Raw genomic sequence first — 24,829 nt, forward strand, 5'->3', positions numbered from 1 at the left:
AGGCATGACTTTTTTCACAACCTTGACTGATGTAGCTATGCCAGGCTCCAGTTGACTTTTCAAAGAGGTCTGGGTTCAGATCATTTTTCAGAATTATAGAAGTACTATTATTTTTTTTTATGATTGCTTTAGTGTCGCCTATATGCTAGGCACGTCCCAAACACAAGATGCCTTTCCTGCCCCTTAGGGCTCTCAGCTGGAAAAGACAAGAAAAGTATGAAGAGTTGGGAGATAGATAAAACATAGGAAGGATTATTTGTTAAGTAGATACCATGTATGCTCACTGGCCCTCTTCTAGCCGTTATCTGTTGGCTAGCTAAATCTGTTCTGGTTTCTTGTAGACATAACAGTAGAAGTTGGTCTGGAGCAGAGATGTAAAACTGTTCTTCTTGGCAGCTTCTTTTAGACATCCTGATTTTTTTCATTCATCTTTGGGAAAGCTTCCTGTGCTGTGGCCATAGCCGCTACTGGGTTTATGCTTTGGGAGGTGAATACAGCATGTGGGGTGTGTGTGTTTTTTTATTTGTTTTTTTTATTTTGCGTGTATATAAGGAAACTTTCAAAATATTGTAGTCTTTGTAATAAGAAATGTTAGTGTTCGATTCTAATCTTTAGCTTTCTTATACTATGGGTTTACCTATATTTGAATTTTACTGTGTTACAGATTTACTACGTTGATTAAACCTGAACAAGCTGGGACAAGTGGAAAGACTGCTTGTCTAGGTAAGTTTTCAGCACACACCCTTTTCTGTCTTGATTGCAAAATATACAAAGGCATGATATTCAATTTCTCAAACCAAGTTGCCTTAATTTTATTCTGGAGTAAAATAAATAATCAGTATTTATATTTGGCTCTGAATTTGAACAGTCTTGTTGCTCTGGAATAAATTGCGTATCCTGCTTGGTTGGGAGGCAATAGTAGCGACTGAATCTCTCTTTATTATGAAGAACCTACTAAACAAATTAAATGTATTGGATGTTCATTCTTTCCTCATATTTTCCATGCTTTTATCTTCTCTAATTTCTCCATTTTCTTCTGTTCCTTTCTCATCTGTCTTTTCCCTTGCTTCAGACTTTTTCATCTTCCTTCCTTAGTTATTTCCTCATGTCTTTCCTCTGCAAAATATCCTCTCACACATCCACTCTCAATCCTTTTTCTCCCTTTTGCTCTGCCACAATCATCCCTAATGCCCAGCAACAGTCCAGTGCTTACAAGGTGCAGGGGAGGTGAACAGAAGCATGGATGGCACTTCCTAGTCTAGGTCAGTAACTGCCTGCATGACAGCCAAGCTTCCTGTAGACTTGCGATTTGCAGCAGCGCTCAGAGTCTCAGACTCTGCTCACATCTGATTGTACAGCCTTGTCTGTGCTATGCAAACTTTCTAAAAACTTTCCACGATAATTAACACTTGTTTAGCTTCACTTGCGTTAGCAGATTAGGAAACTTGGTATAGGTGGGCTGCTGGCATCTTTAACATAGTGTCATAACTCTTCTCAGAGCAGCTCTAATCAACACTTGTTTGTTAATAATAATTAATCATAAAAGAATCAGCAGCAGTTGGTATCCCATCCATACTAAGACTTCCAGTGATGCTAACACTAGTGGAGCTGAACAGATGTCAGCAATGGTGGGAAACTTTAGGAAGATTTCCATAGAATAGGCAAGGGCCTATATCTGAGGAAGAGCTGGCTCATAGGGTTGCTGATTGTGAGGCTTAATTGAGTGGGGATATGATCATGTGATAAATCTGTGGAGGTCCCTGAAATGCGCATGTTTCCCAGCTCACTCTCATTTCCAAAAATTCAGTTATCTAGCCAGTCTACTGGGGTTTACAAAAATCAAGACTAAACAATATCTTCTCTAAAACCGACAGGGACTTTGTCAGTTTTCAGGGATACTTGGTTGCCCATTTATTTGTAAACCCCTGAAACTGTGTGTTGTTAATTCACATAAGTAGAGGGTAGGAGTGATCATGGTGGACGAGAGTCAGTTTGTCTGGTTTTCCTAAGGGGGAGTGGGTAGACAGAAGTTGGCAAATGATTTTTGTTAGGGTACTATCTCATGTGAAATGAAGCACTCAGATAATACAGTGATGGAGACTATATAAAAACCGAGATACATTACGCATTATGGACCATACCTCCAAAACCAGCAGTGATGGGTGTTCTGGGGAGGCAGATGAGAGAGAGAGAGTAAGAGAGCATGCGCAGAAGCAGGCATGTCAGACATTTGATCAATACCAGTTCAGCTTGAATAAAAATGTAGTGACCTGGACTGTACTTCATTTTTCTGTGTGCTGCTCTGATGCCTGAATTTCAGGAAACTACATCCCTACTCCAGTGTTTTTAATGGTAATTTCTGAGTGTCATCTGCTACTTTGGATGGGGTTCTTCTCCCAAGCTGTCAAATGATGCTCCTTCTGGTCATAGATGCCAACTTCTCCTGGTGCTGGTGGGTGCTTGCATCCCTACTCCACACCTGCCCTGCCCTCTTCTGCCTGTGCTCCGCCCCCATTTCAACCCCTTCCCCAAAGTCCCCACCCCAACTCCGCCCTTTCCCTGCCCCTATTGGGCCCCCTTCCCCAAATCCCCGCCTCCTCCCCTGAGTGTGCTATGTTCCCGCTCCTCCCCCCCTCCCTCCCACAGCTTGTTACAGGTGGCAAGCCTGGGAGGAGAAGCGGGGCTGCAGCACACTCAGGGGAGGAGGTGGAGGTGAGCTAGGGAGAAGGGGAAGGGTGAGGAGCTTGACTGCTGGTCCACCAATTTTTCCCCGTGGGTGCTCCAGCCACGGAGCACCCACGGAGTCAGCGCCTATGCTTCTGGTTTGCTCATTCAGTTTACTGGCAGTCTGTCAGTTGCAGATGACTTCCTGATTTGTCTACTAAAATAAATTAATTTTTTTTCTATATGGGTTTCTCTTCCTTGTCACAGAATCAATAAAATGGTCAAAAATAAAAGCTTTGATAAATTCATAAAACCTCGACTTTGCGTTTATGTAGTGCCTTCCAAACAAGGACCTTGAATACTTGACAAGTAGCCCCCCATCAGCCCTTTCAAGTGGATGTTATCCCTATTTTACAGGTTAAAGAATTTGCCCAAAGTAACACACCCACTGTGTGGCGGAGCTAGAAACCGAACACAGATCTCCTGACTCCTACTCCAGTGTTTTGACCACGGGACCATCTCTGCCCTACATGCTGTAAGGTAAGCTATTTTTGATGGAGAAAGAGACTTCTTTTTAGATGATCGGAAAACTTTCCAATTGTAGATTAGGCTGACAGCACCATCAGGAAGGTAATTGATATGTTTCTTAGAGAAAGATTTAGAGAAATCTCACTAATTTGAGAAGTACTAATTGTTCTTATAAATGACATTTTGTTGATATTACCTGAATGAGATAATTTACAGTGGTTTCAAAGTAACTAGGTCTAGGGGTCAACTTTCATTTTGATACTTTTATTTACTGTAATGGTCTGAGTTTTCGGAATGTGATCAGTAAAAATGGAGGGGGGAAAAGACCTATTTTCTCCACTATTTGCATCTCCACCAAACAGTTGTGCTTGACAGAATTGCACATGCCATTCATCCCCCGTCATACTAAAGGAGAGCTTGACCTTAAAAAGCCTAAATCACAGAAGTAGCTCCATTAGTCAGTGGGACTACTTGCATAAGAGCTACTCTTGGGAGTAAGGCTTTGAAGAATCAGTCCTTAACTGAGTATCCAGTATGCTGAATCCTGTTGAGAAAATTGGAAGTAAATGCCTTATGCTTTTCTTCACTTCCTTGCACCTTAGTACGGGTTTTTATGCTGTTCAGGAATATAGCCAAACTAAAAGATAGGTGAAAATGGTGCTTAACTTTTTTTTTTTTAAATGTACTCACTCTGACTAATCTCTTGAAAGCAAGAATCGGAAAACTGTTTCCTTCTAAAAAGCGATCTCTCTCACTGTGCACATGCACTGAACTGATTGACTTTGGAAAAGTTACTGTACCTCTGTGTGCCTCAGATTTTTCAATCTATAATGTGGGGAACATGATACTTTTTCCTTTAAGTGTTTTGACATCCACAAATGAAAAATGTGATACAAGAGTTAAGTGTTGTACTATTTATTATGGAAGTGGTTGTGAAATGTATTAATATACATCAGAATCTAAGCAAGATGTAAATGGATATTCCAGTCCCATGCTTAAACCACTGACTTAAACTCTCTCTTGTATAAAACCATATCTCAGTTCATGTCTTTCTGTTTTACATTGCATACTGAAATTTACAGTTTTTTATACTTACCGTACATATTATATTAGAGTGGAAATCCTTTTGGGATAATCATAGGACATATGAAAAATAATTTGTGCATGTAAAATTTTTCTATTAAACAGAAAATGGAAAATCTTTAAAAGATGCAGAATAACACGGATTTTCTAGAGCTTTTTTTATTTAGCTATAAAAGCTTTATGTTGAAAAGCGTGCATTCAAAAAACATCGGTCTACTCAATCCCCACTAGTAAACCATTGGCATTATTGTTAATAATCCATTGTATTGGTGAAGCACCAAGAGTCCAGGAGGAGGGGTGAGGTCCTCAGCCCTGTTCTCACCCCATTATATGGGGTAAAACAGCTGGAGTGACATAAAGGGGCTGTAGAAGTCCTGGCAGAGGCAATGCAGAAGACAACCAGAAGGCTACCTTCTGAAGACTCCACTGCAAGCCCTAGCATAGTCAGTGTGTCGAGGTGGGATCACAGCATGCAGTATGGTATTTTCTAGGCAGCACTGTGGCCGTTAAGACAACCAGAGAGGCTTCTGAAAAATAGGCCTCAAGGGCTGTCTTAAATTACTCTCTAGGACATCTGTCCCCCAAAACAATGCAGGATCAGGAGGGCAGAAAGGTGACTCAAGGCCACGTTAACTATTCCCTTCCGCAGGGCTGCGTGTTCTGGCACAGCACAGAATCTCACCCTTAAATTCCATTGTGCTAGGAGCTGTACATTCATATAACAGACAATCCCATCTCAAATAGCTCATAATCCAAGTGATTGTAAGGCATCTTGTTTTTTAATCCATGTTTTATTTTAGCATTATGTCCTGTATTTCTTGACGAGGACAAAACTTTAAGGTTTCTTCTCAACACACAGTTTTTCTATTACACTAATCTCTTTAATGTAACTCAAAATAAAAATATAAAATAAAGAAATACAAATTCAAGTATCAACTTTGTTGATAGTCTGATACATCTGACTTATTTGCTGTCCACTAGGTGTCACTCTTGTTCTAATATTAGGAAGGCAGTGAAAACCCTTGCGTTTTCAAGGAAGTGAAAGAAGTAGAAGCCTATGTAAGAGAGAAACTAACTGTTTTTAAGATTTTCTGTCTGCATTTATTATTAGAAATGAGGCTAGCTATGCAACAGCTGAGCAAGCCTGAATCTGATGTTCAGCTTTGAAATAACAGAGGTTTCTTTGAGAGGATGCAAGAGGTCTGTTAGCTTGGAGAGGGAGTCATAATCAAATGTCTAAAGACTGTTACACTAGTGACAGCGACTATGGTGGATGATGCCACATCAGGTGTGTGGTGAAGTTGCCAGATAGGAGTCAATCGTGTGAATCCATGAATCTCTGGGGAGGCCCCATGGGTGGCACCGGGACGTGTCAGGGCATGCACCACTTCACGTGTTGATGGAGAGTGTGAAAGCATGGTATGTTGGCAATGTGGCTGAAGAGCAAGTAATGCTGATTTTGGATATAACGAGGGCTTGAAGGAAGGCCAGATATTTGCAGAACTATGACATTTCACACTAAATCAAACTACTTTATGCTGAGGATTTGGTGCTGACAGCACATGTGGAATGCCTCTAGCTGCTCCAAGTGTGCTTGTAAGAAGTGTGACATTCCCTGGCCAGATCCAGAGACATGAGGTGGTCATGTGTGGTGCACAGTGGTTTTCATGATTTCAGGTGTTTTGTGGGCATGTTATCCATAACCAGTTGGATCAGAAGTTCTGGGATGTCTTTGGCGCGTTTAAGTTCTCATGCTGTGGCTATATCTCGGCTGATAGCTGGATGTTCAATGTTTGCTAATACAGAAAGTCACAGTAGAGGTGTCAGTTTTAAAGTTCCCATGATGATTTGCATGGTCTGATTCAGCTGCTCATCCACAAGTTGGGTATGGCAACTTCTTGTCTACACTTGTGCACAGTACTCTGCAACTCTGCCGAGACCAATGTTCATAGCACTGAGGCAGTTGATTCCCAGCTTGTTCCCACAAACTTCTGAATAATATTGATGCAGATCTTACCTTTAGAGGCTACTTTCTTGAGGTGGCCATGAAAAGTCAGTGAGCAGTCAAGAATGACATGGAGATATGTTAGTTTTGGGTCATAACAGTTTCATGACAAAACTCAACAGTTAGTGTTTTGTGTGATTTATTTTAGGTGCCTAACTGTGGATTTTGGTGCCTAACTTTTGCCTCTCAAGTTTGAAAATTTTGGCTGAGGCCAATTTTTTTAAATTACACAATCCATTTTAAAATAGCAAACCTCATCTAGAACAGCCTTAGGGGTACGAGGCTTCCCCTCCTTAACTGTTGGGGGTGATTCCTTCTCTCCTGTATCAAGAAGAGCATAACAGTTATCTATGACCACAGCAGGAGGATTCTCAGCAGGGGTGGAGCACTGCCTGCTGCCAGAAGTAATCAGCTGCCAGTGTCCACCCTGAGCCATCTCCTCCTCTACTGGTGTGTCAGTAGTCCTGTGAACTGGGACAGCTACATCAGCTGTCTCCACATGGATACTGTCCTGGAATTGCTCATGGATACGGATGTTCCTCAGCCTAGCCACCTCCTCCTGTAGCTCTCCCACCTGCTGCCTGAGAGATTCCACCAGTAGGCACCTTTCACATTGGATGCCACCCCCAGCCTGGATATCAGTAAGTGGAAATTGCAAGTTACAGTCTTTGCAAACCCACAACAGAATCTGGGTAAAAGCATCCATGCTTTTGGTGCTCTGTCTGGCTACAGGCGCTGGTGGAAGAGACAGAAGCAGTGCTGCAACAGGTGTTGCGGGTCCTCCTAACCATCGTAAGCCTCCCTCTGTCAAACTCTCTCAAATTCCCGTCTGCAGCTCCCTGTCTGCTCTGCTCTGCTTTAAACAGGTTTTGGATGTGGCTTGGTTTATAGGTTCAGGGGACCAATGGGTCACAGATGAGACCAACAAGGGACCCCCACTCCCTTCCTACTTCCCTTCCAAACTCCCTTGCGAAACTCGCTGTTAGCAGCTCCTGGTCGCTTGTGCGCAGCTTTATAAAGCCCTGGTCTGAGTGAATGCCCCGCCCACTGGTTAAGGCTCAGCCAATTACCAGAGGCTTCTAGCTTTCAAACCTTTCTTGGTAGCTCAGCCTCCAACTGCCAGCTACAGCACACGGTCCTTCAAACAAACCAACCACCACAACAACCAGACTGACAAACACAAGCTCAGCACACAGCAAGTAACCCCCAAACACAAACACACACACTGCAGACAGTCACTTACCCCACAGATGCTGTATTTGCTCCTCCCTCACCTGGAGAACTCCCTTGCGAAACTCCCTGTTAGCAGCTCAGCCAGAATCCCCATAGCTAAATTAACTAACTAGCACTCAAGTAACACTTCTCCCTCCCTCCCAACAAACCCCATACCTTTTAAGACCCCAAATGCCTGAAAAAATAGTTGTCTTGAAGCATGCCTTCCAGAGAATAAACTTGAGCTGTTTCAGACCCAGAGGCTCAGGGGAATTCCAAGTCCAGGTCCTTTCATAAAAAACACATTGTCAGGAGCCCTTCCCATCTTAATCAAGATCCCAGCTCAAGTGTCTCCAAGAATTATAGCTGTGGCTGACTCTCTCAGGAGAAGCAGGTGGCTTTATAGCTCAAAACCAGCACCTGAAAGGAGCAGATGTATTGTGAAACATAGCTTACTCAACAGATCTACTTTCTCTCAGTATTCGGAAGAAAAATAGATGAATTAAGTGACAGTAAGTTCACTGCTTTTTACTCCTGTTAGCTCTGAAGAGTCAAAGCAGCGAAAGAGAGACTGAGCTGGATTCTGTTCCTCCTTGTGTATCATCTACCAGTTTGTCTACAAATTTCCATGTAAGGGCAGTGCGGTTCACGTGTCACTGAGAACATAATTGGAAGATAAGGTCATTGCACAGGTATCCCTGAGAGCGCAACTTAGAAATGAAGGGGTGGTACATGTGTAATTTGTCCTGCAGAACCTTTGTTGCTGATGGTGATAACCATCTGAACCCATACTGCGGAGTTTGCAGAGCTGGCAGTTTGAAAAAATGTTCACTTGTAAAGTGAGCACATTTCATATGAAATCAGAGACCATAAACATGGAACTCTACAATGTCATTTTTATAGTCAGTTTTCAGATCAGAAATAGTTTTTATGATGGTAATTACATTCTAATAAAGAACTGATGCAGAATTTCAGAGTATTGGTGTAATATGCTGCTGACACACTAGGCGGCAGGCAGGTCTAACTGATCTAACTTTGGTTTCCGAATAGTTGTTAGGTACAGCACTATGTAAAAGCATAACAGTAGTCTAATCTTGAGGTGACAAAGGCAGAGCAGGTGGTAGTGAAATCCACGTTCAACAGAAAAGGTGTCTGATTGGATGTGGAGTTCCAAAGTTGTGGTGTTACAGACAGAGAAATGCCATCAAAGAAACAAGATACTTTTGAACATCACATCCAATCAATTCCAAAGTTGTCATGTTACAGACAAACAGAGAAATGCCATTGAATGAAATGCCAGTCATCTTCATAAGGGTATTGTGATAGTTAATTTAATCATGTTTGCAAAGCACTATGAAATTCTCAGAAGATATTAGTTAAATGCAAAGATTATTATAATTTAGTTGTTGTAGTATAATAAATGTATGGCAGTTGTAGGAACCACTAAATATGTCCAAAATATTAGAGGCCATGTTGAGACCTATTTAAAAATTGGGTTCTTAAATTCTAACACAGGTTGATTTTCGTTTGTTTTAATCTTAGTTGTATGGATGTTGAAAATGTGCTGTGAAAGGTCACTAAATACAGTGAAGAACTGTGGGAAACATCACCTGCTTTGTTGACTTTATTTTCAGGTGAATCACCTTGATGCAGGTGAATCATTCATGGAAAATCCTATGTAAGTGTGGGGAAAGTGTTGTGGCAAAGTGCTATTTACATTTAGCTGCTTTGATGGTATGATTAGTAGTTGATAATGCAAAAATGTCAACATTCTCCGAAGCATGTAGCCATATTCAGGCTTAATATTTTTCTATGGAACTGTTAAGAATCATTTCTCTTCTGTTTATGCTTTCATTAGCTCAGAGTGGCTACAACAGTGAGTACATACCAGATGATCACATCATGCTGAGTAATTTTAAGACCTAAAATGGCATGTGGATTACCTTATATGGCATGGCTCAGAGCAGTGTTTCCCAAACTTGGCCGAGGGACATACTGGCTGCCGCTTCCAGCAGCTCCTATTGGCCTGGAGCAGCGAACCGCAGCCAATGGGAGCTGCGATTGGCCAGACCTGCAGATGCAGCAGGTAAACAAATTGGCCTGGCCTGCCAGGGGCTTTCCCTACACAAGTGGCATCCCAAGTTTGGGAAACACTGGCTCAGAGGATGATGATAGGTGGGTTTTTGGTTTAAGTTAAAGGTGATCTTCTAGACCAGAGGTCGGCAACCTTTCAGAAGTGGGGTGCTGAGTCTTCATTTATTCACTCTAATTTAAGGTTTCATGTGCCAGTAATACATTTGAACGTTTTTAGGTCTCTTTCTACAAGTCTATAATATATAACTAAACTATTGTTGTATGTAAAGTAAGTAAGGTTTTCAAAATGTTTAAGAAGCTTCATTTAAAATTAAACTAAAATGCAGAGCCCCCTGGATTGGTGGCCAGGACCCGGACAGTGTGAGTGTCACTGAAAATCAGCTTGCGTGCCGCCTTCGGCCAGGGCTGGCTCTGGCTTTTTTGCTGCCCCAAGCGTGCAAAAAAAAAAAATGTGCTGGGGCTGGAGCAGTGAAGTGAGGGGTGGGAGGGCGCAGGAACAAACCTGCCAGCCAGTGGAAATAGCAAAGGGGGGGCGTGGAAATGGGAAACCAACCGGCTGGCCGGAGCAGCAAAGGGGGGGCAGAAAACCTGCCGATTGCTTGGAACAACGAAGGGGGGACGCGTGAAATAAGCCCGCCGGCCGGAGCAGCGAAGTGGGGGGCGTGAAATCTGCTAGCTGGTCAGAGCAACGGGGTGGCGATCAAACCTGCCAGCCAGCTGAAACAGCAAAAGATGGGGTGGGAAGCCAACTGGCCAGCCGTAACAGCGAAAGGGTATGGGGGGAGCAGGAAACCTGCCGTCCGGCCGGAGCAGCGATGAGGTGGGGGCGGGAAACAAACCTACTGGCTGGCTGGAGCAGCAAAGGGGTAGGGGTAGGGGCGCGAAACAAACTGCCCGACCGGCTCGGTGAAGGGAAGAAAAACGAAAAACAAAAAACCAAAAAGAAGAAAAAATACCTGCGGGAAGGTGGGAGCGTGGGTGCAGGGGTACTCGCAGCCCTGCAGACCCCGGGCAGCGGAGTGCACACCTCAGCTAGTGGGGGGCGAGGAGAGAGAAAAGGGGCGGCCAGGGCTTCCTGAAGCGGGGTGCTCACCATGCGGCCCCTGCCGTCTGCTGGGAGGGCTCCGTGCTGCTCCGGTGGGCGGGCTACCGTGCGGGGCTTGCTGCAGACCTGGCACCGCTCCCAGCAACTCCCCTTCTCCACGCCACCGCTCCCTCAGGGTGGCAGGAGCAGCAAGCCAAAAAGAAAACCTGCAGGGGCGGCGGAAGTGGCAAAGCGCAAAAAAAAAAAAAGGCTTTGGACGGAATGTCGCCCCTTGGAATCTGCCCCCCCAAGCACCAGCTTGCTCGGCTGGTGCCTGGAGCCAGCCCTGCCTTCGGTGCCATAGGTTGGCTACCCCTGTTCTAGGCTGTAGTTTCTCTCTGGAAAGTTAGATAAGGTGCATTAAATATCCATCAGTGTATTAGTAAATTCATCCTGTTTGAGATATACTAAAGGTTCACATCCTCATCTCAGTAGCAGGAAAAAATTGTCTACACATTTTATAAGATGAAGAATTAATAAAAAATATGTACTCTGAGAAAGTATGGACAAAGGGAATATATAATACTTTACTGCAACTCTGTAGTTAAAATAGATCTTGAATCCATGTTTCTGTGGTAAATCTCCTTTTGAAAGGCTTTTAGTTCAGCTGTTTAATTTACTTTTGACCCCAACAAAGTGGTTTAGCAGGATTGTTTTCTGCATTACAAAAAGGGGAAAAAAAAAAAAAAGTCTGGCAGGGAACGTCATTCGCCTCAGCATTTCTCCCTCTGGTGGTGGGGGCCTGGAGTAAATCAGTTCTACTCCGGAGGTTTTCAATTCTTCACTTTGGTTTATTTTTCAGTATTTACATGGTGGGCCTCAGGGGTAGGCCTGAGTAGTTCTCTTAAGCAAAAAACAAACTCACAATGCACAAAACATACATATGTGTCCCTGCCCCCTCTCCAGGGTATTGCCTTATTGTGTTGGCTTCTGGTCACCAATCCTTTCCCCAACAGATGTTAACTTGATTGTTTCCCCTATAGAAAGAACAGCCTTCCACCTAGGAGCAGCCTTTTCTCCCTGCTGCAGCTTTTCTTCTCATCCCTCCTCCTCCCCTCACTAAAGAGAGATTTTTAAAGGTCACTCCAGTGGCCATTAAATTGAACTCAGGTGTGTCTAATTAACCTGAGGTGATCTCATTTCAGCTTATGGGGAAAAGGGCCTTCACCATTCAAGGCCTGACATACCAACTTTCCAACACTCTTATAGCTGTCAGTTCTGACTTTGTCAACACAGCAAGTGAAGTATATTGGAATTCCAGAGATTGGTGTTCTTTCCATTGGTTTTCATTATTATGATTTAAAGAGAAACTTATTTATGATGATTGTGGATATAGTATTGAATGGGTGCTTATTTACAGGTGTGTCGCATCTTACGCACATTTAACATGTGCGATTTCAGCTTTACGTGGTCAGCCGAAAAAAAAAGAGAGAGAAATAAAAATTTTAATATTGTACCTGTAGTGCAGGCGATTCCAGCCGCCATTCAACTCAATGTAATTTTGACTATACATGGTTTTCGCTTTACGCGCTAACTGCGGAACGGAACCCCTGTGTAAGATGAGACTCGTCTATATAAATAAAATGTAAAGTTAATTAAAATATGCTCCCCTTCATTAACATAAGCAGCCGGATGATGAATTTTTTGCATACAGAAGGAGGCTGTAGGCTCCATAGTTTGTTCCCCGTGTCCCATAGAAGCTACATCACCCTAATTCCACAAGGCTGAGGCTCTGTTGTTCAGAAGGTGATGAATTGGGGGGGCAGCCACTCCTTGGGGCTTTTTTCCTGTAGAAGTGCATAGATCTCTGAGCAAAAGTTAATACTACTCCAAAATCACTAACTCCTGTTTTATGCGTACACTTTTTTTAGGCCTGGTCTACACTATGATTTTAGGTCGAATTTAGCAGCGTTACCTCGATTTAAGCCTGGACCCGTCCACATGACGAAGCCCTTTTTTCTGACTTAAAGAGCTCTTTAAATCGATTTTTTTTTTTAATCCACCTCCGAGAGGATTAGCACTGAAATCGGCCTTGCTGGGTCGAATTTGGGGGTAATGTGGATGCAGTTCCAATGGTATTGGCCTCCGGGAGCTATCCCAGAATGCTCCATTGTGACCGCTCTGGACAGTGCTCTGAACTCAGATGCACTGGCCAGGTAGGCAAGAAAAGGCCCGCGAAGTCTTGAATTTCATTTCCTGTTTGGCCAGTGTGGCAAGGTGCAGGTGAGTGCAGATCTCATCAGCAGAGGTGATCATGATGGAGTCCCCAGATTGCAAAAGAGCTCCAGCATGGACCGAACAGGAGATACAGGATCCGCTCACCATATGGGGAGACGAATCCATGCTAGCTGAACTCCGTTCCAGTAAACGAAATGCCAAAACCATTAGAAAAAGTCTCAAAGGGCATGAAGGACAGAGGCCATAATAGGGACGCACAGCAGTGCTGCATAAAAATTGAGGAGCTAAGGCAAGCTTATGTAAAAACCAGAGAGGCATGCTAGGGAGTGCAGCCACCACTACTCCAATCCTGTGTTTTAACTCCATCAATGGAGAATCACACAACAGGGAAGTGGGTTTTGGGGATGAGGAAGATAGCTCACAGCAAGGAAGCGAAGAAACCGGTTTCCCCAACAGTCAAGATATGTTTTTCAACCTGGACCTGGAACCAGTAACCCCCAAACCCACCCAAGGCTTGCTCCTGGACCCTAAAGGCGGAGAAGGGACCTCTGGTGAGCGTACCTTTGTAAATGTTACACATTGTTTAAAGCAAGCATGTTTAATGATTGATTTGCCCTGGCATTCACGGCCAGTACAGCGACTGGAAAAGTCTGTTAACGTGTATGGGGCTGGAGCGGAAATCCTCCAGGGACATCTCCATAAAGCTCTCCTGGGTGTACTCCCAAAAACATTTTGCAAAAGGTTTCTGGGGAGGGTGGCCTTATTCCATCCGCCATGGTAGGACACTTCACCATGCCAGGCCAGTAGCATGTAATCGGGAATCATTGCATAACAAAGCGTGGCTGTGTGGTCCCCGTGTTTGCTGGCATTCAAACAACATCCTTTCTTTATCTTGCTGTGTTATCCTCAGGAGAATATCATTCATGGTTACCTTGTTGAAATAGGGTGCTTTTCTTAAGGGGACATTCAGAGGTACCCGTTCCTGCTCGGCTGTTTGGCTGTGGCTGAACAAAAATGTTCCCCGCTGTTAGCCACATGGTGGGGGGAGGGGTGAAGCATGAGTGATCTCTCATACCAAACCAGCAGGCCCTCAGTACAAGAGGCAAAATGTGACCTTGTAACGAAAGCACATGTGCTGTGTAATGTGAACATCAAAGTTTAATGTGAAAGAATATACCCATTTTTCTCTAAAATGTCTTTTTGACTACCACTCTCCCTTTTCCTCCACCAGTACAAATGTTTCTCCTTCGCAGAGGCTAGTGAAGATTAGAAGGCGAAAAAAATGCACTCGGGATGAAATGTTCTGAGAGCACCTGCTGTCCTCCCACACTGACAGAGCACAGCAGAATGCGTGGAGGCAGACAATGTCAGAGTGCAGGAAAACACAATATGAACGTGAAGAGAGTAAGTGGCGGGCTGAAGATGATAGGTGGCGTCAGCTTGCTGACAGAAGGCAAGAGTCGATGTTCAGGCTGCTGGAAGATCAAACTCGTATGCTCCAGTGTATGGTTGAGCTGCAGGAAAGGCAGCAGGAGCACAGACCGCCACCACAGCCCCTGTGTAACCGACAGCCCTCCTCCCCAAGTTCCATTGCCTCCTCACCCAGACGCCTAAGAATGCAGTGGGGGGGCCTCCGGCCACCCAGCCACTCCACCCCAGAGGATTGCCCAAGCAACAGAAGGCTGGCCTCAATAAGTTTTTTCAAGGTTTTAAGTTTTAAAGTGTGACCTTGTCCTTCCCATCTCCCCAACCCCACCTGGTGCTTCCCTCTTCCCACACCCCTCTCAGGCTACCTTGGCAGTTATCCCCCTATTTGTGTGATGAATTAATAAAGAATGCATGAATGTGAAGCAACTATGACTTTATTGCCTCTACAGGCAGTGATCGAAGGGGGGAGGGGAGGGTGGCTAGCTTACAGGGAAGTAGAGTGAACCGGGGTGGGGGTGGGGGTCATCAAGGAGAAACAAACAGAACTTTCACACTGTAGCCTGGCCAGTCATGAAACTGGTTTTCAAAGCTTCTCTGATGCGCACCACGCCCTCCTGTACTCTTCTACCCGCCCTGGTGTCTGGCTGCGCATAATCAGCGGCCAGGCAATTTGCCTCAGCCTCTCACCCTGCCATAAATGTCTCCCCCTTACTCTCACAGATATTGTGGAGTATGCAGCAAGCAGTAATAACAATGGGAATATTGGTTTTGCTGAGGTCTATCTGAGTCAGTAAACTGCGCCAGCGAGCTTTTAAACATCCAAATGCATATTCTACCACCATTCTGCACTTGCTTAGCCTATAGTTGAACCGCTCCTGACTACTTCCTAGGCTGCCTGTGTATGGCTTCATGAGCCATGGCATTAAGGGGTAGGCTGGGTCCCCAAGGATAACTATAGGCATTTCAGCATCCCCAACAGTTATATTCTGGTCTGGGAAGAAAGTCCCTTCCTGCAGCTTTTGAAACAGACCAGAGTTCCTGAAGATGTGAGCATCATGTAGCTTTCCCCGCCATCCCACGTTGATGTTGGTGAAACGTCCCGTGTGAACCACCAGTGCTTGCAGCAGCATTGAAAAGTACCCCTTTCGGTTTACGTACTTACTGGCTTGGTGCTCCGGTGCCAAGATAGGGATATGGGTTCTGACGATCACCCCACCGCAGTTAGGGAATCCCATTGCAGCAAAGCCATCCACTATGACCTGCACATTTCCCAGAGTCACTACTCTTGATATCAGCAGCTCTTTGATTGCCTTGGCTACTTGGATCACAGCTGCCCCCGCAGTAGATTTGCCCACTCCAAATTGATGCCCGACTGACTGATAGCTATCTGGTGTTGCAAGCTTCCATAGGGCTATTGCCACTCGCTTCTCAGCTGTGAGGGCTGCTCTCATCTTGGTATTCTGGCACTTCAGGGCAGGGGAAAGCAAGTCAAAATTTCATGAAAGTGCCCTTATGCTTGCAAAAGTTTCACAGCCACTGGGAATCGTCCCAGACCGCAACACTATGCAGTCCCACCAGTCTGTGCTTGTTTCCCGGGCCCAGAATCAGTGTTCCACAGCATGAACCTGCCCCGTTAACACCATGATGTGCACATTGCTGGGGCCTGTACTTTGCAAGAAGTCTATGCCCATGTCTATGTCCTCATCACTCGTCACCATGCTGCCGTCGCCTCCTCGCCTGGTTTTGCTTTGGCAGGTTCTGATTCTGCATATACTCTAGGATAATATGCGTGGTGTTTACAGTGCTCATTATTGCCGTGGTGATCTGAGCAGGCTCCATGATCAGAGTGCTGTCACTTCTGGGCTGAAAAAAGGTGCAGCACGATTGTCTGCACTGACAGAGGGAGAGGCGACTGACTATATGGCTTACAGGGAATTAAAGTCCACAAAAGGGGTGGCTTTGCATCAAGGAGAAATGCAAACAACTGTCATGCAGAATGGTGCCCTCAAGGATCGAACTCAAAACCCTGGCTTTAGCAGGCCGTTGATTTCACAGAGGGAGGGGGGAGCAAATGAATACAAAACAAATCGGGTCTGTTTCTTGTTTTGATCCACTCCATCTATCTTTTACATTTTTAGGGTGTCAGCAAATGGTGCAGTTCGACTGCTAGCCATTGTCATCTCCTGGGTGCTTGGCAGAAGATGAGAATGACCTGGCTGAGTCACTCCCATGTCTGCCCAGGCACTCCTGACTGACCTCACCGAGGTCGGTTAAAAGAGTACCCAGGAATATGACGACAATAGCTACCAGCTGTAACGCACCATCTGCTGCCAAAAGGCAATGAGCTGCTGCTGTGTAGCAATGCAGTCCCATGTCTGCCAACACCCAGGCAACTTAAAGCGATGGTCAGCTGTGCGGGCTCCATGCTTGCCGTGGTATGGCAGCTGCATAGGTAACCCAGGAAAAAGGGTGCAAAATGATTGCCCTTGCTTTCATGTACAAGGGGGCTGACGACATATACCCAGAATCACCCACGACACTGTTTTTGCCCCATCAGGCATTGGGATCTCAACCCAGCATTCCAATGGGCAGCAGAGACTGCGGGAACTGTGGAATAGCTACCCACACCCACAGCTACCCACAGTGCAACATTCTGGAAATTGACGCTAGCCTCGGTACTACGGACGCAGTCCACCGACTTAATGCACTTAGAGCATTTTTTGTGGGGGAACACACAATCGACTGTATAAAAACTATTTCTGAAAAAACAACTTCTGTACATTCGACCTAATTTCGTAGTGTAGACATACCCTCAGTCAGGGCGGCTCTAGGCATTTCACCGCCCGAAGCACAGCGGCATGCCGCGGGAGGTGCACTGCCAGTCACCGGTCCCACGGCTTTGGTGGACCTCCCGCAGACGTGCCTGCAAAGGGTCTGCTGGTCCCGCGGCTTCGGTGGATCTCCCGCAGGAGTGCCTGCGGATGGTCTACTGGTCCCGCGGCTCCACCAACGCCGCGGGACCAGTGGACCATCCGCAGGCATGCCTGCAGGAGGTCCACTGGAGCTGCGAGACCAGCGGACCCTCCGCAGGCATGCCGATGAAGGCAGCCAGTCTGTCGTGTGACCGATAGAGCACCCCCCGCAGCATGCCGCCCCAAGCATGCGCTTAGCATGCTGGGGCCTGGAGCCGCCCTTGACCTCAGTGAGGAGCCAATAGCAGCATGGCCAAGGTAGTGCACTGTCATGGGGAGCCATGCAGTACCACTGAGGGTGCAACATATCATGTGGGTATCTTTTTCCCACAGTTCCTGGGATTTACACAATTTGAAGGCAATATCCCCTTCCACCGTGCAGCCTCCCAAGTCTCAGTGTATTCAGGGGTGTATTCAAAGGACACCTTTATCCCGGAGCTTCCTGGTAATTCTGCTGCACCTGTGGTGTTTCTATAGCAGTGTAGGGTATGGCCTTTAGTTTTACTTCGGGCTGATACTACTTTTTGTATAAAAACATTTCTTAGAAACTTGCGACCACACATAGACTGTGACTTTGGATACATGTTACAGTTGGCCTCATACTGTGGGTTGACACAGTGCATGGTGATAAAATCACCATTAATTGGTGTATTAAGATTACATGTGTTAAGTACTGTAATGCTCAGTGTGGTTCTATGTTCAGTCTGGTTTATTGCTGGATCTGTGTTGTTAAGTTAGTCAATTTATAAGCAGTTCTATCAAAAGAAATAGTGGCAAATTACTCAATATTTTATTCTTAACCTTTATTTAGGTCTTTATTAGACTAGAATTTTTGATGTATTCTTTTAAAACTAGAGCATCAGCTGAATTTATGCAACTGTAGAGAATAGCAAATTATCTACAAAGGAATGCTGAGATGGAATTCCCTTATGTACTTTTACAGGAGTAAGTTAATTACACTTCACTCAGCAGGTTGTTCATAAATCCTAGATCTAAGAGTCAGTTTAAAAAAAAAAAAAAGATAGATTGGCCTTTAACTATCCCAGCTGGAACTTGGCTTTAAGGCTGAGCCATATTCCTGCTCAGACTGTTGTTTTAAACGCTTACAGCACTGTAGCTTCGGCATTTAACCAAGTCTGCAAAAAGAAGCAGGATGATGTATTGAAAATAGTGTATGCATTCTAGTTGGGGAGAAAAGTTTTAACTTTGTGTATGTGTTTTTCTGTTATCGCTTGTAAAAGGGTGAATATGCATAACACACTAAATGCACATTAAAAGACACATTTTTCTCCTGTTCGTTAAACCTTTTTTTACCAGTGTAATTCTCTCCTGGTAGAGGTCATTGTAGAAACAAACTAAAACCTCTTCATTTTTCTATGGAAAAAACAGACATTTTCCCCAGAGGCTGAGTTAAGCGTGCACATTGGCAGATCTGGTGTGCTCTGGGTGTTTGTTTATTCTCTTGCTAAATGAAGAGCTTTAGCACAGTGGATACTTCTATAGTTCTGAAATAGGTAGAAAAGGGCAGGCGATTTTGCTAGTTTCTAGTGCTGATTAATTTTCCTTCACAAGCTTTGTTTCTTTTCTGGTTTAGGTGATCTATTTTATTTTTCAAAAGTTCTTATTTTTTTAAGGGAAGCACTTCTTTAGGACGGATTGATGCAGATAACAACTGCAGTGCAAATATGTGACTGAACTCTTTCATTGATTTGGTTTGTACTCAGTCACTGTGTGACCAGTACATCTATACAAATGTTTCCTGGTGTCCAGGTTTGACCTTAAATATCCAACTGTATGCTCAAAAGGGCTTAATATTTCTGTAAATCATGAGCCCTAGGGCAGGTTCTTTTGGAGCAGGGCACTTTTTTAAAAAAGGCATCTTCCCAGTGGGTAGTTGATTCCATCATTCAGCCATAAAGCTGGAGTGTGGAGGCAATAAGAGAAAACAACTGAGCCAGGGGAAGAGACAGCAGGGTAAAAAAGGACAAAACATGATAGAGAGCGCACAAGAAAATAGAAAATGCTGCTCTGGGGAGTAGCTGGAGAATTAAGGTTGTTCAGGATCCATGGCTCAGAAGTAATGGGAGCATCAATTCAACAGAGTGGTGTGAGGGTTCAGATTGTGGGTATAGGTTAGTCACAGTTTAAAGAGGCCAAGTTGAACGATTTCATTGCTGATTGGTTTGATGTCGATTTGCCGCCCCCAGAAAGAAATGATCATACTCAAATTGGAAGATGAGTTGTCTCCAGAGCCCTTTCAGATATCGGAAAGGGCTCTGTCATTAACACATTTGACAGAAAAGGTTACAGATAAACCTGATTATCTTATTCCTGTTTGTAGTTTGTAAGTAAGGCCTGGTCAACGCTAAAAAGTGAGGTTGACCCAGCTACATCTCTCAGGAATGTAAAAAATCCACACCCCTGAGCGACATAGGTTAGCTGATCCAACCCCTGGTGGTGACCGCACCAGGTCAGTAGAAGAATTCTTCAATCAGCTTAGCTACTGCCTCTGAGAGAGGTGGATTACAGTCCTTCGCTGATGGGAGAACCCCTCCTATTTCAGTAGTGTGTGTCCACACTGAAGTACTGCAGTGGCACAGACAAACCCTAAGACAATTGAGTGTCATGGTAGTGTTTAGCCAGGTTTTTTGGGGGGAGTAGGAATGGGAAGGATGCTTGCATTCCACATCACCTTCTCCTTGAATCATTTCTTTTGTTTCCTGTCTCATCACATGCATTCAAGCTACTCTTCCACAAGGCTGTACGTAATCTTGTCCCTGCCTACATCTCTGGTCTCTCTTCCTCTTATCCCCATCTCACTCCCTATGCTCTTCCCAAACCTCTCCCTACTCCTTCCTCTGTTCCCGTCTCCCAATTCCAGCTTCGTGCCTTCTCTCTTGCAGCCCCAGGAGTGTAGCAGTCTCTTTGCTCCCTGCCACCAAGAGTCCTCACTCTCCTTCAAATTCCTCTTTAAATTCCACTTCAGAAAATCCTTCATCTCATCATTAGTAAAGACCAGGCCCTCCCTCTCTTCAATTGTTGTCCTTAACCTATGGCTAAATAGGTGGCGACTTGGTTTACTGCTCCTGACTGGCTAAAACTTGCATGCATCGTATCATTTTTGTTAACTCCACTCACTTCTTTATCTCATCTGCTGCTTATGCCTAATATTTTAGGCTATGTCTACACTATAGCCTATGTCAGCAAAACTTATGTTGCTCGGGATGTGAATATTCCACCCCACTATGTGACATGAGCTTGTGTGCACAGTGTTATGTCGGCAGGAGAGCTCCCACTGGCATAGCTTATGCCGCTCGTGAAAGTGGGTTTTTTAATGCTGACGGGAGAGCTCTCTCCTATTGGTATAAAACATCTTCACCAGATATGCTGCAGCAGTGATGTATGTATAGACATGGCCTTAAATTGCCAGTTGTTTAGGGCAGGGGCTGTCACTTGCTATATGTTTGCGCAGCATCTAGCAGAATGGGACTTTACATGGCTGACATCAAGGTGCGAACACAATATTATATTAAATAATAACTGTCTTGCATTGATGGTGTACCGTGAGGTCTTTGCGGTAGGAAATGTGTCCTACTTATGTTCTGTAAAGTTCTCTCCAATTTTACAGTTGCATGTAGATGTTTTATAATACAGTGATGCCAAAGTTTTCTTGATGAGTAGAAAACAATATGTCCATTTCAACAATGCCAGGGTTCAAGCAAGCGTTTGAGAATACACCTCTACCCTGCTATAACATGACTCGATATATGGGTTCGCGCGTAGCAGTGGGGCTCCGGCAGTGCTTTAAAGGGTCCGGGGCTCTGGCTGCTGTGGGGAGCCCCAGGCCCTTTAAATCACCGCTGGAGCCCCGCTGCCACTACCCAAGGGCTGCGGCAGCGGGGCTTGCTGGCAATTTAAAGGGCCTGGGGCTCCGGCAGCTCCGGGGAGCCCTGGACCCTTTAAATCACTGCAGGAGCCCTGCCGCCCCTACTCTGGGGCTATGACAGCAGGGCTCCACGGATGATTTAAAGGGCCTGGGGCTCCCTGCAGTGGCTGGAGTCCGGAGCTCTTTCAATCACCACCAGAGCCCTGCCACCCCTACCCTGATATAACGGGATTTCAGCTATAAGATGGTATGGATTTTTGGCTCCCCACGACCGCGTTATAGCGGGGTAGAGGTGTATATTTGACACACCCGTTCTTTCCAATTACACCACATGCAACCCAAACCACTACCAAGCACAGTACTTAAAAACTCCCTCCGCCTGGTGTAAGGTGAATCTAAATGTAGCAGGAAATGACAGATCAATGGGTATCCTACTGAGAAAATTACTAGGAAAACTTGGAATCTCCTGATGTTTTTGTCCTTGTACTGTAATGCTCTACCTGCTGATGGGAGTCTTGGTAGTCCATCGATCCAATGATGACAAATCTGAGCAAATCATTTATTGTTGGTCTCGTGATGTGCCCTCTGATGGCTATACAAGCCAATTCTAGAGGTGCACATTTGGCTGCAGATGGTGCAGGGAAGTTCACAGTCAGTGGGTTGTGCACTGCTGGTGCTCTGTGATGTCATTCACGTGCCTCTTGTAGATGCCCGCAGCGGTCTTCCTCAAAGGCGATGCAGGTATTTGACTGTTGCATGCCACTGTGTTCTGTCGCTGGCGGTGTCCTCAAGGTCCCTGGGTTTGATACTGCTATACTGCAGATTGGCTTTGATGGTGTCCTTGTAACGTTTTCGTGGACGACCTGTATGCCGGATGCCCTGGGAGAGCTCATCATAGAGAAGCTGGTGGGGATTCTTTTGGCATCCATGCGGCTGACATGACTGGTCCAACGTAGCTGTGACTTCATGATCATCATTTGTCATCTGGGCTCTCTCAAGTACCTCAAGATTGGGCACTTTGTCTTGTCAGCGGATCTTCATGATGTTGCGGAGGCAACGCATGTGGAATGCTTCGAGCTGCTTGATGTGATACCTATATAGTGTCCATGTTTCACACCTATACAAAAGAGATGAAAGAACAGCAGCTCTGTACACAAGCAGTTTTGTTGACATCCGGATGTTGTGGTGGTTTAAAACTTCGACACACAGATAGCCAAGTGCCTGGCTTGCTTTGGATATTCGTGCGTTGATCTCATTATCCAGTGATCCATCACTGGATATGACACTACTCAGGTATTTAAAGTTCTCCACTACTTTAAGCTGAATGCCATCAATGGAGATACTTGGGACAGAAGCATTTGATCCAGGCACAGGTTGATGGAGAACTTCTGGCTTTCCGAGGCTGATAGTCCGAAGAGTTGTGAGGCCTCGGGAAACTTGTTGACAATGTGCTGAAGATCATTTTCAGTGTGAGCCATGAGGGCACAGTCGTCGGCAAAGAGTGCCTCAAGAAGGATTTCTGCGCTGTCTTAGTCTATATGACTGCCTATTTACTGGTAATTGGAAGCATGACCTATTTCTACCTCTTTGAGTAGCTTTTTAAAGAATAATTTGCTTAATAGCCCGTTAAGAAAATCCTTCTCCTAAACTTTGAGCACAAATAAATATATAAATTCTTCAGAGTTGTGTTCAAAATGTATATAAAGTTGCAAACCGTTCATCACCATAGTCTGAAGTAGAGGGCAAATACTACCATTGAGAATTTTTGTGGCTGTTTATGTAGTGTAGATACCCCTTGATTCTGAAGGAAAAGAAGATTATTGGGTAGTACTCTGGTTGGTTGTTTAAAACTCCTCTTAAAATTAGGAATTTATGTAGGCAGCCAGCCCACCTTTAAAATCACCTAGCTAGTCTGTATTCTGTTCAAAAAATCTGCAGAAGAGATCTGCTCAGTTTTGAGAGGACTATGTAAAGTAGTGCTGCTGCTTATGTTTATCTGAAGATGAGCGAAGAAATAGTATCGGTTCAGTACCAAATTTGGTAATTTATTTTCCAAAGGGCATGAATGGCTTGTATGTCTGAATTACCAAAAAGCCTAACTATTTAAGAAAATGGACAGTGGAACTTATTAATAAGGTCATTATTAGAATTTTCTTTTGTCCAGTATTTTTTAAGGTCAAATTTTACAATGTAAATCCAGTAACTCCATTTTTTTAAATGGGAGAAATTATTTTTCAATGAAGCTAATCTGGATTTACATCAGTGAAGCTGAGAGAAAAATTTAGCTCTTAAACTTTTTAGTAGCTACTCTTTGACCTATTTTTCTTTTGGCCAAGGAAGAATTAATGGAAAAGGTAGAGAAATCATCAAGTGTGTGTTCCATTTTAAGAAGAAAAGATTTTCCTTTCCCCCCTCACCCCCGCAACTTTTTTTGGTATTGTTGTAGCACCTCTGAGCATTAGTCATGAATCAGGATACCATGCTATGCACTATACAAACATAGGACAAAATTTTGTAGTATATTAAGTAAAAATTGAGATGCATCGAACCAAAGTTCGGATTGTATTTGTTGGAGTGGATCCAGGCTCTCTGGGAAAGGACTTCACGCCACTTAGCAAATACCTCTTCTTTACTCCAAACATTTTTTTAAAAATATACAATCAGTTTGCTCTGTTGATAACCAATAAATCTTTGAATATGGATATAATGTACTTAATACCAAATTCAGTGGCTGTATTGCTTGTCCTATCTAACAGCACGTGTTGCAGATTAGCAGCTGGAAGTTTTGTCTTAAACAAAAAACAGTATGTTCAAACAAGCACATTTTATTCTTGCAACAAGGAACCATGTTTTTGCTAGGCATTTGCATGGGGCCTAGGACAATGGGGTTGTGGCCCATGACTGGGACTCCTAGGTGCTATTGTAATACAATTAATTAATAACTTACCTAGAGAATACAACTCTGTCTGGCTAGATTCTTTAAATTGTTTTTAAAAAATCTGCGAGAAGTCTAGTTAGGACCTGAGTTCTCAAACTCAGGCAATGTAGTTGGACCACACTCCCCTGCCCCTTTACAATCACATAATATCCTTGTGGCAACAACAGCCATTGTTTGTGTAAAAGTATTACGTTTAACTTGTACCCTTTCAGTACAGTCCTTACCTTAGGCCTTAGTTCCTCCTGTACCTCTGACACATTGGGTAGTCCAGTTCCTTCACTGATGACAGTCACTTGCTAGTTGTGGTACTTCCCAAGTGATGCCAGCACACTCAATATCCTATCTCATTGTCTTCTGCTAGTTCTTCCTTGGCCTTCCTTGCTTTCTCTTTCCTCCCTCGATACCCAGTTGAATGCTTGTTTAGCGTGTACGCCGTATGGAGGATGGAAGACATGTCCCAAGTACCTGAGTCTTCTTTCTGTGATGATTTTTTTGAACATCCTGCTGTGTTAGCCCCCTTACTGCCATTTGTTATGTTATCTTTCAACGAAATGTGTAGTTTCTTCCTCAGCCATCTGTGATGGGCAGCCTCCAATCTCTTTTTGTTAGCGATTGTCATTGGCCGAGTCCCTGCTCCGTACAGTAGCATGCTCAGTACAGTGCATTGACCTTCAGTTTGGTGTGGAGACCTCTGTCTGACCACATATTGTTTATCCTCCAAAAGTGGTGCTTGCTTCTTCTACTCTCATATGCCTAT

General features: G+C 44.5%; 1 protein-coding gene across 6 annotated transcripts in view; it reads left to right on the forward strand.

Annotated features, from left to right (window-relative positions):
• Positions 1–24,829, forward strand: part of GNG12 (G protein subunit gamma 12) — a 67,229-nt gene that overhangs the window by 22,275 nt on the left and 20,125 nt on the right. For 5 of the 6 annotated variants that reach the window (XM_030572483.1, XM_030572482.1, XM_030572485.1 and 2 more), the window contains 3 exons: positions 665–723; positions 3,082–3,204; positions 9,127–9,170. In XM_030572483.1, coding sequence (XP_030428343.1) covers positions 9,157–9,170 — 14 coding nt within the window. In that variant the 5' untranslated portion in view covers positions 665–723; positions 3,082–3,204; positions 9,127–9,156. The remainder of the gene's footprint in view (positions 1–664; positions 724–3,081; positions 3,205–9,126; positions 9,171–24,829) is intronic. The other variant, XM_030572488.1, reaches the window with a different exon arrangement.

Source organism: Gopherus evgoodei, chromosome 8 (assembly GCF_007399415.2).
Source record: "Gopherus evgoodei ecotype Sinaloan lineage chromosome 8, rGopEvg1_v1.p, whole genome shotgun sequence".
Lineage (NCBI taxonomy): Eukaryota > Metazoa > Chordata > Testudines > Testudinidae > Gopherus > Gopherus evgoodei.